The 16208-nt window shown below is 30.8% G+C and overlaps 1 protein-coding gene across 1 annotated transcript in view; it reads right to left on the bottom strand.

Moving 5' to 3' along the window:
- Positions 1-2835: 2835 nt before the first annotated feature.
- The window catches only part of LOC145277488 (heterochromatin-stabilizing protein CFDP1-like), a 33828-nt gene continuing 20455 nt past the window's right edge, over positions 2836-16208 (bottom strand). The window contains exons 5-8 of the mRNA XM_080128870.1: positions 15993-16178; positions 10577-10661; positions 5900-5985; positions 2836-3089 (exon numbers count right to left, since the gene is read on the bottom strand). Coding sequence (XP_079984996.1) covers positions 2990-3089; positions 5900-5985; positions 10577-10661; positions 15993-16178 — 457 coding nt within the window. The 3' untranslated portion in view covers positions 2836-2989. The remainder of the gene's footprint in view (positions 3090-5899; positions 5986-10576; positions 10662-15992; positions 16179-16208) is intronic.

Genomic DNA, 16208 nt, shown 5'->3' with positions numbered 1-16208 from the left:
TGCAGACTAATTAGTCGTCCATGTGTCGTGAATAAGTTGCTGGACTCTGTGATAAACAGAGTGGTCAACCACCTCAACAGAAATAACTTTGTGACGTGTAATATGGTTTCCATTTTGCTAGATCTACAGCTGATATGCTAACAGCAATATGACACAGGACTAGTGAATCTCATGACAACAGCTTTGTTTTTAGGGTAATAGCTTTTGATAGGGTATGGCATAAAGGTCTATTTCACAAAATTTCAGGCTATGGAATAGCTGGAAATGTCCTCTCAATTATTAAATCCTTTCTTTCTGATAGGCTTATAAGAGTAGTGGTTGATGGGCAGAAATCAGAAGCTCAGTATCAACACTGGTCCCCCTCAGGTTCCATTCTGGGCCCAACTCTTCTTGATCTTCATCAATAATCTCCCAAATCACATTTTTCGATCATTCGTAAACATTTATGCAGACAACATCACAATCTATAGCAACGCTTCAAAGGCCGGCAATGACCAAAATCTTTCTGATTCTCTTTTGAACTTGAGAACACAGTGGCAATGGGGAAAAAAATGGCTGGTTAATTTTAATGCATCAAAAACGAACCTTCTCTCTTTTCATCATAATCGCTCTGTCCCCATCTGGCACAATTGAAATGAATGGCTTTCGTTGTGGGAAAGTACCATGTCTTGACAAGCTTATGGAGCTGACCTTCACTCCAAGAACGAAATACGTCCTAAAATGGAAAACTTGTCACATCTGGGTAGGAGCTGCTTCGTGTTCCATATCTTGCCTTAATAGATTTTAAAACCGACTTCGAAACCTAGTAAGTGATGCTCTTTTCTCTTCACTGCAACCTCTTGATTACAAAGTGAGCCAGTCTATGCTCTATCATTATTTTCATGGCAAGTGCTCATCTGAGCGTCAATCTATGGCCTCCCTCGCTAAACTTTCACAAAACACTCGACTAGCTACAACCACTATCAACAATTTTTTATCTACTCTCTGTGTCTAAATCTAAACACAGATTCCATGAACAAAGCTTCTTTCCTAGAACTGCCCACATGTGGATCACTGTTCCATTGGACTGCTTCCCAGCTGATTACAATATACAATAAGGTAGCCTTCAAGTCCAATGTAAACAAGTTCTTGTTGAGCTGCTCCCTTTAATAATCCAAATTCTACCCAATCTACACGAATTACAATTACTTAACTACCACCTTACATTCACTAACCCTTATCCTTGAGTGGCCTTTGGGCTGCGATAAGTGGTGACTTCGTTGTCAACTTTTGCTTATGAAATTGTTCAGTTAAAGTACAGAATAGTTAACAAAATGCCCTCCTTTCCTCATGCCAAGAATGGGTTTCTAAATAACATTATTTCAGCACGGTTCATATTCTGCATAAGTACCAACAAAATTATACCTGTACACAGGAAAGTGAATAAAAATAAACTTAAAAATCTATCTATCCATATATATATATATATATATATATATATATATATGCAAATTTCCTCTGAATAGTTTATATACAAATCCGAAATACAGTATGCATTCATGTCAATTTAGTAGATGTGATGTTTTTTTTCTTTTATTCTGGGCTACTTATAATGGCAGGACATTTTACATTTCAAAAAGACACAAGTCAACTGTGTATGTCCTCTGCACCAGAAAATGGTACTTCAAACAGAAAAACCATACTTCAAACAGAAAAACCATACTTCAAACAAAAAACCATACTTGAAACAGAAAAAACATACTTGAAACAGAAAAAACATACTTGAAACAGAATGCTAAGATAAAAAGCAAAAGCAAACAAAATGAATTGTGTTTGAAGTATTACTTATGGCTTTAACGTAGGACAGATGTTTTTGAAAGAAAAACTAAAATTTTTTTTTTTTTTTTCATTACAATTCTATTTTATGTATAATTTTTACATATTTAAAGCAAAATTAGTTTTTACACTCTGAAATACAAAAAAGAAAATGACCAAGTGAGAGCAATATGAGGACAATAAAATAAATTAAAAATTATTTTTTTCTTTTTTAGATTTAAGATTACACCAGATCCGGAGTCCCCTCTCCCAAAAAAGAGAAACAGGAATACAAATTTAAAAAATAAAATAAATAAAATAAAAATTTTAAATTGGACACCAGAATTAGTTGAATAATTTTCTTCCTAGGGCACAAATATTTCTGGAGGAAAAAAATAATTCTTTATAATCACCCCTGCAATTATTTGAAAAAAAAAAAAAAAAAAAAAGTGTGGAAGGGGAGAGAATTCGTTCAAAATTTATGAAAAAGGAAACAAAAAAGTCTCATGTATGTACTCATGACAGAAAGAAAATATTCACCAAAAATCATATAAATTGATGGAGTAGTTTTCTTGTCATAAAGAAAACCATTTTTAAAGAATGGCTTTGTAAAATCTTGATTTGGAGTTATCTCCCTTGTTCTTTCAGTATATTTCCAAAATCGTGTTGCGAGATTAGTAATAAAAATTTATTTATTTGAAAACAGAACTTTTTGATAAATTTATGTATTTTTTGGAATATATTTTTGTTTTGTCATGAGTATGTACATCACACAGATTTTGATTTTTATATATTCATGGGGGAAGGTTGCGATTCTGGTGAAGCACCAAAAAAAAGTAATGAATAAACATCAGCTCGTTTGCATGAATGGCCATTTTTACAGGAAAAAAAAGAAAAAAAAAAAAAGAAAAAATAAAAAAAAAGAAAAAAGAAAAAAAAGAAAAAAAAAAAAAGACACACACTTGGTTCAATGTGATCTTCACCAGAAAATGAGAAATCTAAATTTCATGTTTGCTTAGAATAAAAATTCAGCAAAACAAATTCGCTTTTCTTTTTTTATCCGCCACACATACATGTCAGCATGACAGTTTTTATAGCCAATATAGCAATGGGAAATTAGAAAGACAAAGGAAAATGATGATGATTCTGAAGATGAAATGGAAGTAATGATGATGACAACAAGAATGGTGAGTCATCACCTCCTGCTGTTGCCACTGTTGGTCTGCCGCAAAGTTTTTTCTATTTCAAATTGTCGATGGTCAGTACGGTCAAGAAATGCCATACGATCCAAATATCTGTAAAGATATAAAATGAAATCATTTATTCACAAGCAAAAAGTTTTGTTGCAACTTGACAATAGTGAGTCGTTTGACTCAATTGTGTATTTTCAAAGTAAAGGTATTTCAGGGGAAAACATTATGTACTTATGTGTCATGTCGAAATTGATATAAATACAAAAATTACAACACTGGTCCAATAAAAGATGGAAAAAAGCAGGCAATCTATATATAAAAAAAGCATGCAATCTATATATATAAAAAGCAACATGGCCAGTCCAAAAGATAGTGTCATTGGATTCTATGCAAAGCAACTTAAACGGTAGAATGCAGTTATCTTCCCCTGATTTTGGACTTCTAAAAAGTTAATTTACAGTTAAAAACGGCAACTTTGAAAAATTCTATTTTTCTGAAAATTATTTTTTACTGGACCATGTTTCGTAACTTTTGGAATTTATACTAATTTTGGTATGCACAAAGTATATAAGGTTTTTCTCTGAAATGCATTTTTTCAAAGACACACTACAGTAAAGTTACAACAAATGTTTAAATTCATATAGAAAAAAAATAACATTGGTTTTTCACAAATGTCTAATCATCTAATTAAGAGGTTCTGTCTGTTTACCCAAGTACAATCTATATATATATAAAATTCAAATGACCTTGTAACGGGTGTTGTAATCCAACATCCGGTTTAAGACTTCCGGTTGCGCATGCATACATAAACAAATAATCAATGCGACAATAAAACATTGTTTTACTATGTACGTTTCGTGTTTAAATTATCCAAATAAACAATTGTTAATAACTTTCTGCATTTTATTTACATCGTTCATTTCCGTATTATGTTTGTTATTTTAACGCAATTTTCTTACAAATAAATCTATTTTAACCCGTTGACAACCATAAAAGCATTTTACAATGGCGATTTATCCATCACTTTCCTTTTTTTTTTTTTTAAACACCTTTCTTAAAAACATTCATACATTTTCTTCTACACTACCAACATAAATAAATAACCCGAAAATGCTATTTTTTTTATTTGCGTTACAAATAAATAATCAACGCATTGTTTTACTGTGTATGTTTTTAGCATCCCAGTTGTTTCTTTTCACGTTTAAATTAAAAGATATATCAAAATTTGAATTTAACTTTAAGTATTATAGTATTTGTTCAGTGCACATTTACCTATAAGTATGGCAAACCACTTATAATATAATGGCTGTAAGTTTGTTTTTTTTCAAAAATAAACAATTATAAACAGAATGATTCATAGAAATCTATCGATATTCCTTTTTTTCATTTTAACTAGCATTTCAGCCTGGCATTGCCCAGGTGTTTGGAATTTTATGTTGAGCAAAAGAGAGGTTAATTTTTTTTTAACTTTGACCCCTATTATGACCCCTTAACATTTATTGTTTTGGGCTCCAATCAAGTTATTAAGTTAGATCCATGTCCAAGGAACCTATATCTAAAATTTCAAGTGTTTAGACCCAAAATTGGCAGAGGAGTTTGGTAGAGTTCTCAAAGGTTAAATCGTTGAACTTTGACCCCTTAACAGACAAATGTTTGGGCGAAAACGGATTACAAAGATTTTTCCAAATCTCAGTACCCTGTATATCAAATTTTGAGTCTGTAGACTAAAAATTGACAGTTATTGCGTTGGAAAATGCACACACACACGTTCACTTTTATATATATATATATATATATATATATATATATATATAATGGATATACTTTCATAGAAATGTTTCTGTTATGTCACAAAAAACTATTTTCTATACGTCACAGGTGCCACGCTCATACATTAATTCCATAGCTAATATAACATACTGACCCAATGGAGATGCTTTGTTTATCTGTTATTTTAAACTAATTTAGGGGGCGATAATTTAAGCTGGTTTTAAGCGAATTTGTTGCTGTGGACTTTCTTTTTGCCTCCTCAATTTGAAGTTGTTTTTTTTAAATTGACGTGAACACTAGAATATTTTAATTAAAAGTCAAATATGAACAGGTAAAATTATAGAAGAATAAAAGGACAATCAAATGAGGTATAGGTTGTTTAAACAGTTACATTAAATTTAGCTAAATTTAGTTTTTAAAAAAAAATTACAAGTGTGGACTTTCTTTTTGCTGGCACTGTATATCTTGATAGGTGTTTGTTAAAATAATGTGTACTTGTGCATTATAATTGGATATCAAAATATGCATGTTAAAAAAAAATATCACATAATTACATGCCATGCTGAAATTAGATAAAAATTCCAAAAAATGATCGAGTAGAAAATTATCAGAAAAATTAAAATTTATCAAATAATGTGGTTCTTATTTACTTGCCTCTCCATGAAGACAGAGTTAGACACAAGGTCAATTTTTAATGTGCGAAAAATCCAGCTCCTCAAAACGAGGCATTCTGGATAGGAACAAAAATAAAAATCGTCTCCATCATGAAAGATTTCCCCTCCACTGTCAAGAGGGCAGAAAAGGTGAAGTGTAGCATCAGAACAAATACTGTGATCTTGGCCCGAAGAACGTGCGGTTTTAACGGTTTGCAACCAATTCTTTACGACAAACTGATTTATCCCTCTTGTTTTCACCTAACTTTTACTGTTTCAAAATCGATTTTTTTTTTGTAAAAAATAATTCTAGCAGATCTACTCAATCATTTTCGTAATTTATAGAATTTTTACTAATTTCAACATCACGCATAATTACGCAATTTGATATGCAATTTTAAAATGCACAAGCACCAAATAAAAAAAAGTTCAATTTTTCAGAATTGAAAGCATTTTATTATTGCTAAAATATTCAAAAAGTTTACTCACGAGTGTTTACTTCGATTGTGCTGGGCCAATTCGGACTCAATGCCTTCAGATTGTTTAAAAGAATCCCAATCCAATTTTGATTTGTCCTGAAATCAAAATAAAGACAACTTTTTGCTGAGAATCTTTCTCAATTGTTAAACGTTATGCATTACAGGATTTTAATTCACTATTTATATTAATTTAACTATAATAATATAGTTTTGGAACATTTCAAAGTTAAAAATTTTTTTAATTGTTTATGAAAAGAGGACAGTCATTTTTTTAAAAGAAATTTTTTGTTATTGAGAAAATAAAATGAAAGAAACATGTAAAAATAAAGAATATAATCTGCCTATTACGAAAAAAAAAAAGAAGTTATTTTTATCACATTAGTTTAACAATAGCCCCAAATAAACATTTATGTAAAACTGATGAGAAATTTAAATGTGTTAATCTTGCCTTTTCAAGAATATCAATTTCAAAAACCTTTACTTGATAAAGACGAGTTGTCTTCATCCAAATTGTTAATTTTAAAATAAGATGTGCAAATTTATTCAAAACACTCACAGGTAAGTTTATACATCAAGTTTCTCAATTTCGGAACCAATCTAAACGAGAAGCAAGTACATTCAGTGACTAAGATTTGATAGATATGTACCTATCTTTTTGGGCATTACAAAAAGCATTTGCATCCACTTTTGGGCACACATCATCATTAGAATTAGGTTTTGCTTTTTTTCTTTAATTCAAAATCTGTCTGAAAATCAAGCTTTCCTTAAAACATATATATTTCCCCAAAACCTCTGGATTTGATGGAGGGAAGACTATAAAATTTGCTGCTATGGTTTCACGTGATCCGAAATAACAGCAAGGGGAGACTTGATTCCAAATATTTCTTATATGTTATATCTCCTTTCTTTTGGAAATAGGGTACAATTATGAATATCTCCAGTATCAAATAATCCTTATACACTGAAATTTACTTTATGTATGAAAACCAAAGAGGGGAGAAATATTTGGAATCAAGTCTCCACTTGCTGTCATTTCAGATCATTTGAAACCAGAGCAGTAAGTCTCCCCCTCCATCAAGGCCAGAAGTTTTGGGGAAATATCAAATATTTTCTAATTCATATGCAAAATTAGGAAAACAAATGACTATGATTGAAACATTTTATGGCTGTAAAAAAAATACCAAAAATAGGATCTAGATGATGGATGATCCTCTTAAGGGCAAATATCACATAGCCCACTACACAATTCAAGTCATTAGCTTTCCAACAAGCCTGCATTTATTAAATTATGATCAGTAGATGCTAAGATTTTGAACTTATAAAATTACAAAAGAAGGTGGTCTATATATATATATCTATATAATTATAAAACTAAAATGACCTTGTAACGAGTGTTGTAACCCAACATCCGGTTTACGACTTCCTGTTGCGCATGTGTACATAAACATAAACCCATAACAGCGTAAACAAATAAACACAAATCGCTACTTTTGCAGAATTTGATCTGTGCACTGAAATATTAACATTATTATTTAGAAATTATTATTGAACATGGGAAGGATGTTTTGCAACTATTCTGTATTACAATTATACTGCTGCAATTTTCTTACAAATAAATCTACTTTAACCCGTTGACAGACATAACAATTTACAACGGCGATTTCTCCACCGCCTTCCTTTTTTTTTTAAAAATTTATTCTTCATTTTTTAATACACCTTTCTTAAAAACATTCATATATTTTCTTCTACACTACCAACATAAATAAATAACCTCGAAAATGTTATTTTAATTTGCGTTACAAACAAATAATCAACATAAGAAAACGTATTGTTTTACTGTGTACGTTTTCAGCGTCCCAATTGTTTTTTTTTTTCACGTTTAAATTATCCAAATAAACAATTGTTAATACTTTCTGCTTTTTTTACATCGTTTATTTCCGCATTGTCTTAATTAGTTTTATTGACCTTATTAACACATAAATTAAATATTTGACCCAATGAGTCATGAACGTTTGTTTAAAATAAATGAAAAAAAAGTTACATTTTATTTTCATTTTCTATTTAAAAAACCATTCTTAACATAGGGAGAGTGTTTTTAACTATTCTATACTTTCAACTAACAATTTCATTTAAAAAAAGATATATCAAAATTTGAATTTAACTTTAAGTATTATAGTATCTGTTCAGTACGCATTTACTTATAAGTATGGAAAACCACTTATAATTCAATGACTTATAATTCACGTGAAATCACCTTCTTCACCATATTCCCTCTGCTTCACTTTTTGTTATCAAGTAAGATCTTTGACTTCTTTCATCAAATACTTTTGTATACAAAATCCGATCCCGCATTTTGCTAATTCCTACCCTCTGATGAGAAGGAAAGTATTTCTTCGAAACTCCGCGGATTAAGGACTATCCACTTATTAAATGTTTCCTTTTCAGATTAAATATGTTTTTAACTCTTTTTCAAAGGGTTTTTTTAACATGTTTTATTAACTATTTGCTCTTATATATAAGTAGAAAAACTCAAGATATTGTAGAATTAAATTTACAATATTTTATTTAAAACAAGGAATACGAAATAAAGATGAAACGTTCCTTATTCCATGGAGTTTCAAAGGAACACTCCTCTCCTTAGAGGAAAAAAGTTAACGGTGAGTATAAATAAGTATCTATTTTTGTTCAATTTTTTAAAACAGTTAAGAAAATTGAAGAAAAGTAAAAGTTTAGATAAAATGAAACGGGGATACTCAGCAAAATCCAAATATATATAGATGTAAATATCCAGTGATATCCAAAAGTTCACAATAGTGGAGCGATTAGTGAATCCAAAAAGAGTTTTGTAAGATATTCTTTGAAATCTCTTAAAAATTATCCGGAATTAAAAAACCCTGTAATGAAATGTGGGAGTAAAATCCAATCCATGGAATCAATAGTCTTGTATAGAAAGGTACATGAAGTCTTCTTTTAAAAAAAAAAATTAGGGTTCAAATAGAAAAGAATAAATAAAGTAAAGATTTAGATTTGAAGCGGGACACTTGGCAAAACAATCTTCCATGGACAATGTTAAATGGAAAAGCGCGAATGAGTGAAATTCAAAAAGTACACATATATAAAAAAAAATTTTTTTAAATTAAAAAAAAAAAAAAGAAGCAAAACCTAATTTGTATGAATCACTGAATTAAACGGAAGAACATATTTTCATCTTAATATCAAAACCTGTACACACGTGTATATGTATTTTTTACTTACTGTAAAGTATTAGCTCCCACCTGGTGAGGAGAGAAAGAGTGTTAAGGAAAAAAAAAAGTCTGCTTCACTTTGCAGACAAAACCTAATTTTTTTCTTTGGATATCACTATTATCACCTATACCAACACACTTTTGTAACACTAGACAATCATCTACATACTAGTTCTATCATTATTACTGTCTTCACAAACTCTTTACACAAAGAGAGATATTAAAAAAAATTCATTCATTAGGAAATAGATTTAGTTACAGGGCTCATACAGATTTTCAATATCCATTTTCAAGACTTCAACGCCTTCTCTAGACAAAATAAAATTTTCAAAAAATTTGACATAAATCCACACACACATATATTTTGTATTTTGTGTGATGAGTATTGGCTGAAGAGAGCTTGATATGGATATCTAAAACGGTCCTAATTATCAGACTTTAAACCGACGGTACCAATAACTTGTCTCATCTAACAACTTTCTGTACACAAAATACAAATACGCTCTTATATTTCAGATTTTCCTTTTAATTGAGCACTCTGCTGGATTTCTTTTTCCAAAACACTAATCATATATATATACCATATACATATATAAACCCACATACATATATATACCCACATACACACTAAATGATTTAAACCTACAAACTTTGTAATTGACAATGGAAAAAGCCACTTTGATTTATCTTTATTTTACAAAATCGTTTTTAAAAATCAGTTAGTTACAGTTCTCTACAGTAACGCACAACAAAACTGGTCAACTGTTAACAGCTTAAGCTCATCACTACACTATTGTCTACTTTGTCATTCAACAATTTTTTAAACAATTTTCAGTTCATATTTACATTCCTGACCCACTTATATTTGGCCAACCAAGCACGATTAAATAGTGTTGTTTTTCCAATTATGGATTGGTTTACACTATGTTCGTTTTACTTTTGAATTTCACTTCAGCTACATCTGTAGAGCGTATGGATAACATCGGGTAATTTTATGATAAAGGAATGTAACTCTTGTATCAACAATGCTGCAAATAATATGCAATTTCGGAACAATCTATTTAGATTTATTTTTAATATCTAAAAATATTTTAATAGTTTTTTTTTTTATTTCTATTTTATTTTTAATATTCTTATAAATTTTTACTGGACATAAAGAATATGATTTTCAAGACATTTTCCATATTTTCAAAGCCTTTTCAAGGTAATAGAAATACCCTCAAAATTCAAAGCTTTTTTAAGCCCGTGCAAGCCCCGAGTTATGCAATAGCTTCAAACAAGAAACATCCAATTAAATATTTCTTGATCCAACGTAGAAGTGAATTGATTTTGACGCATATTTCTGGACAGTTTTTTGAGACTTTTTAAAATTACCCTGTTTGATGATATTCAAGGACTTTCACTTCTGCTAATTTTCTTGCAAGTCAAAGAATATTACTTACCAAAGTACTGATTTTTTGTTTTTTTCCAAGTTTATTAAGGAGATTCCCAAGACCAGAGACACCTCCTCCACCAGGTCGCTTGTTCCTGAAAATATACAAAATGAGAGAAACATTGAGAAACAGAGGTTATTGGCCCACACGTGCGGCGATGTGCAGAAGATTCCAGAATGTTGCTGAAATAGTTGGCATGAAGACTTTTGCTTAAAATCTAACAATTCGATTGTAGTCTTTGTTGGTATGACTTTTTGTCATTTGGTCCATTTCCGCGAGTTATTGTTTGGAATCTCAAAAATAGACCAATAAAAGATAAGCGTGTTCTATTACCTTGCTTTTCCAACTGACAGAGGTTCACAAGGCAATTGAAATTAACTTGCTCAGCAAAAACTCAGTTTATACATTTACTCTAGTATAAACTGATTTATCTAAACAATTTGCAGGATCTATAAAAATTATATTTCCCTTAAAATTTTTTTTTTTTTTGAAAGGTTCAAATATTATGAAATATAAGAATTTATGATGATAGTTTCATTTCCGAAGATATTTTTCTTCTATAAAGTTTGCTTAACTTTCTTAAAACTTATCAAATTAAATTCAAAATAAAAATATAAATAAAAAAATCAGTTATCTACTCCATGCTTACCTATATAAAGATCTCTGTGATTTAACACGTGTACATTTGCATGAACTAAGGAATAAATAAGATAAAAATAATATTCGAGAACTATTGGTACAATAAACATATGCAGCCATTTTGTTTTTAGATTATGTGAAATCCATAAGGAAGTCTGTTAACAAAAAAGTTCAGGAAGTCCTGTCCTTTTCTATAGTTTTCTGTTTAGAATCAATGTGTAGTATCTGCTCTGTTCTCAGTCAAGTGAGGAAAACTCATACACTAGGAATATTTTAAAATGTGTTTCCAGTTCAGAATTTAATTTAGGTGATTTCTACATTAAAAACCAACCCAATGTCTAATTTTGGCCTATTGAGCGTTTTGTCATTAATGACCACTGGTCTACTCAAAATTATGTCCTTCAGCCAAATCACAACAAACTGATTCTGGTCAGATTACCAACGTTAAGGTCTAATTGGAATACTGGATACTGTAAGAAAATACCCTACTCATGTGGATAACTGGGTGCCAACTTTACCAGGTGGGTAATCAACAACAGATGACCATTCTTTTGTCAAAGTGGTTCAAGGCCATTAGTTCCACTTGATGGATATATGCTAAATTCAGTCATTTTGGATAAAAAAAAAAAAAAAACTTATCGCAGAATGCAAAGTTTGCACAAAACAAAATTCCAAAATTTGGCCCAATATCCTTTTTTAAAAATGTCTTATCGATCACATGTTCACAAGCAGGGTAAAAAGTTTACGGAATTATGAACACGAGAAAACTTATTTGTTATTTCTAACAAATGCAATTTTAAAAGTTAATAATTTTAAATAATATGTTTAAAAAATGTTTCATCTGATCAGATAAAACAAAAAACAAAAAATGTAAAAGTACAAAAAGCAACTTCGATGGGTGATAAGTCAGGCTATGACAACAGACTATTATCTTTGTTTTAACTCAAGTATATATCTGACACAGTTAATCAACAAAAAAACCACATCACTATGTAAAAGCATATAAGATATTAATGGATAAACACTCGAGAGTCAAAACAATGAAAAGAATATGCTGTTGTCCTAGCCCTAGTGATAGAATAGCAGTTAATAGTAAGGCAAACAAAACCCTCAAGCCTTGGTAGAACAACGAGTTCAGAAAAATTATAAAATAACATTAATTATAACAATTCTAGGGACTTAACACTATCAGCCTTTTTGTAAAGAAAAAAAAACTGCTTGGAGAAGGATTGTTGTCAAGAGTGAAGAATGCACTAAAAGATTGCTTCATAAATATATGAGCAAAAAGATTGCTTCATAAATATATGAGCAAAAAGATTGCTTCATAGATATATGAGCAAAAAGATTGCTTCATAAATATATGAGCAAAAAGAAAGAAATAAAAGAAAATTTGATGTGCATATGTTCAGAGATAGCAGCCATATTGGATTTAGACTGAATTGGAGATTATATTCAAAATAATTTTGCAGAAAGAAAAAATGTAGAAGAAATGTGTGCATGAACATCATCCTAAATAAAGAATCTTCCCAAAAACGTACCTACTCGCTAAGGGTGGTTCGTGTGAACTCAACCCAGATTGTTTGCTAGTGAGTCCGCACGATTCCAGTTTTTGCAGACACTGCCTATAACTTTTTTGAAAAAAAAAAAAAGAAAAAAATGAAGGAAATTTAAAAAAAAAATCAAATTTGCAAAGATGACAAATTTAAAGTAGATTGAATTAATTCTTGCTTCAAACCTACATTAAATGTAAATTTTTATCTTTTCCTCCACTTTGTCATTAAGAATAGCAAGGGTAGTCTTTCTTTTTAAGCAATTTTATTTATTTTTAATTATAGTTTAAAGAGTTGAAATCAAAATGTAATACTTAACTCTTCATTAGTCCCATAGGGTGTTTTGTCACCCAAATTTTACTTGAGTGCTCATAATTCCTAGTTGGCAACTTTTTTTTAAAATTCAATTTTCACCCTAAAAAGGCACAGTGCCAGTTTGAAGCAGGGGGCTACTATCGGGGACATAAGTTGCAGAGGTATTATGAAGGGAGATGAGTGGCAAGATGTCTGTTCACATTACACTTGAACTTCTGCATATCAGTACAGTTGGGAAAGCAGGATCCCAGAAGGGAGTTCCAAAGTCTAGCAGTTCTGGAGAAGAAACTACCAGAGTAGAATGCTTTCTTACACCTAGGGATCTCTACTGTGAAGGGGTGGGATTTCATGGTTTATCTGGTTTGTCGGGGGTATTTACGTCGAGGGGGTACAAGTGCTTATAGTTCGTCAGAGCATTCACCATTAAAATACTTGTAGAACAGGCAGAGGGATGCAACATTTCATCGATGGAACAGAGGCTGAAGCCTAAATGACAGTTCAGGATCTATCAGGTTGGCAACTCTTTTTTGAACCCTGTCAAGGAGTGAGAAACAAGTAGCAGATGCACCAGCCCAAATGTGACAACAATACTCCATACATAGGCAAATGGTGGTCTTATAGAGGTACAGGATACTTTCAGGCATAAGTAGTTTTCTAGCATGGTAGAGAGAGCCCACATTCTTCACAGCAGCCTTGGCAATGCTCTCAATGTATCTATTCCAGTTCATAACTTAGTTCTTTTCCTCTTTCCAAATACTTTCCTGACTCGGTGAAAGTATAGCACACATGGTATGGCACAGTTGTATCTCAGTTTTCCCTGGAGGTTGACGTCGCTTTGTCCAGTCACCTCAGCTGACTAACGTAGGTATTATTTTATGATTTATATATTTTTGTATTTTTCCATTAGGAATGAAAATTTGTAGACATAAGCACATATTATGTATCATTAGGCTACTCTAATATTTAATATGGAATTAATATGTTTTAGTATTTTCTTTATCACAAGTTTTGATGTGATTATTTTATTTGCAATTTATTACTCTTTCAATCTTGTAACTATGAACTTAGCTAATGTAATATCTTAATTTTTGCTTAGTTTTATAATTTATTTTATTGTATTATTTTATATTGATATCAACAAGATACAAGTAATTCAAAAGGAACTATAGATATATCCTGAACCAGTATGATAACTATATTTTACAAAATAAAAACACTATAAACATTTTTGTATTGGGGTATATAAACACGCCATGGGATTAATCATGTTTGGAACACCCAGATGATTAACACAGGGTTAAATAAGATATAGCGTATAAACAAGGAATCATAAATGTTTATAATCTCTCAACAATTCTAGCAAATGCACGTAATCTTGCATATCAAATACGTTGAAGATAATATTTGGCAAAAGTATGAACCCTTCCTTTCACCCATTTTGTCAATTGTTGTTGTCGTGTGGAATGTTTCACGAAAACAAAGAGTGTTAGAATATGAATTTACGGGAATATAAGTTAAATGAGGAAAATTATTTCAAATAGATTTTAAGTCATAATGAAAGAGTTTAGAATTTAATTTCATAAACAATAATATTCAAGCCAGATAAACATTTAAAACAATAAAATGGTACAGGGTTTATTTTATTTATATAATGAAAGATTGGAATTTTGGTTTTAGCAAATTTTGGTTTTCTCAAATTTACTGTGCACAATATTGTATCCTTGTACTTAAAATTAGTCCTATCTTTAAGAAAAACGTTCTCTTGTCAAGGGAAGAAGGGGGGGGGGCTTAACATAGGATTTTAAGTTGTTAAAAAAAAAAAAAAAAAAAAAAAAATGAAATAATCATATGATTACATCTAATAAGACATGATAAACCATGTACAGAACTCCAAAGAGTTGTTAGTAAATAAAGATATATTTAATTGAATGTCCTAAGTCGGACATGTTCACATGTATGCATTTTTGATCTCATCTATGAATTAAAAATAAATAAAATATTTTAAGTTTAATGGCTCATATTATTGCTTAATCCCATGGTTATGGGAAACAGATAACCTGAAATATCTGCGTACCAGGACTAGTTTGTTGTTGATACTTCTCAGCAAGATCGAGACAGATTTGGATGATTTTGGTTGGTTGTTTTTGTTTTACGGCATATCAACCCTTTTCAGGTCATATCCAGGGCCCCCATTGAGGGACTTTTACCATCTGCAGGGGGGCAGTCGGCGTATTCTAATGCCCCACCGACAGGGCCACAGAGTTGAATGAAAGGTTATTTGCAACACCCATTTCCAAACAGTCACCAATCTAAGTTCTAATCAGGCTAAGTATTGCTTAACTTTGGTGATCTGAAGAAAACTAGTAACAATCTGATCTAGCTGGAACCAGATTGAGTAGAAACATGGGTTCTTGTCCAGAATTTCCTACATTAAAATAAGGAAAATCTGTATAATATACGTAACCATGACCAAACGAAAATATCATATTCCAAAAATCATGTAAATTGATCAAGTAGTTTTATTTTTAAATAAGAAAATCCTTTTTAAACGATTAATAGGAATTTATAGGCATTACAACATAAATCAAGTAACTAAATTATTGCTGAGTTACCTCCATTTGTTTCTTGAAATTTTTTTTTCAAAATGACGAGTGAAACAGTTACTCCTTGGATATTAATAAAATTTGATTTTCTTATTTGAAAATAAAACTCCATTGATTTGAGTGATTTTTGGAATACGATATTTTCATTTTGTCACAAGTATGTACACCATACAGATTTTTCTTTAGTTTTTTCAATAAACGAGATATCTAGACACTCAACAAAATACTTTGGAAACACCTTGAAATCGTAAACTAAATTAGATCCTTATTCTTCCACATGCGATGAATAGTGAAGAAAATAAGACTCAAATTACGTACGAAAATAACAAGCGGCTTGATGACGATGATGTAATGGAGGAGGCGGCTGCAGTGTTTGAATTGTAGGCTCTTCCGAGAGCAGGAAGTGTTTCTGGTGGAGAGGAACCATCTGAGGGAGCTGGTCGAATTGATGTGTTTTGGGCTTCTTTGGCTTCTTTTGAATTGGCATCAACTTGCTTGGAGATTCTGCAGAACGAAGTGGAAACAGATTTTAAA

Source organism: Euprymna scolopes, chromosome 6 (genome assembly GCF_053919585.1).
Source record: "Euprymna scolopes isolate OS-2025 chromosome 6, ASM5391958v1, whole genome shotgun sequence".
NCBI classification, from domain to species: domain Eukaryota; kingdom Metazoa; phylum Mollusca; class Cephalopoda; order Sepiida; family Sepiolidae; genus Euprymna; species Euprymna scolopes.
The sequence above is the reverse complement of the archived record's forward strand: the minus strand, read 5'-3'. Positions and strand labels throughout refer to the sequence as shown.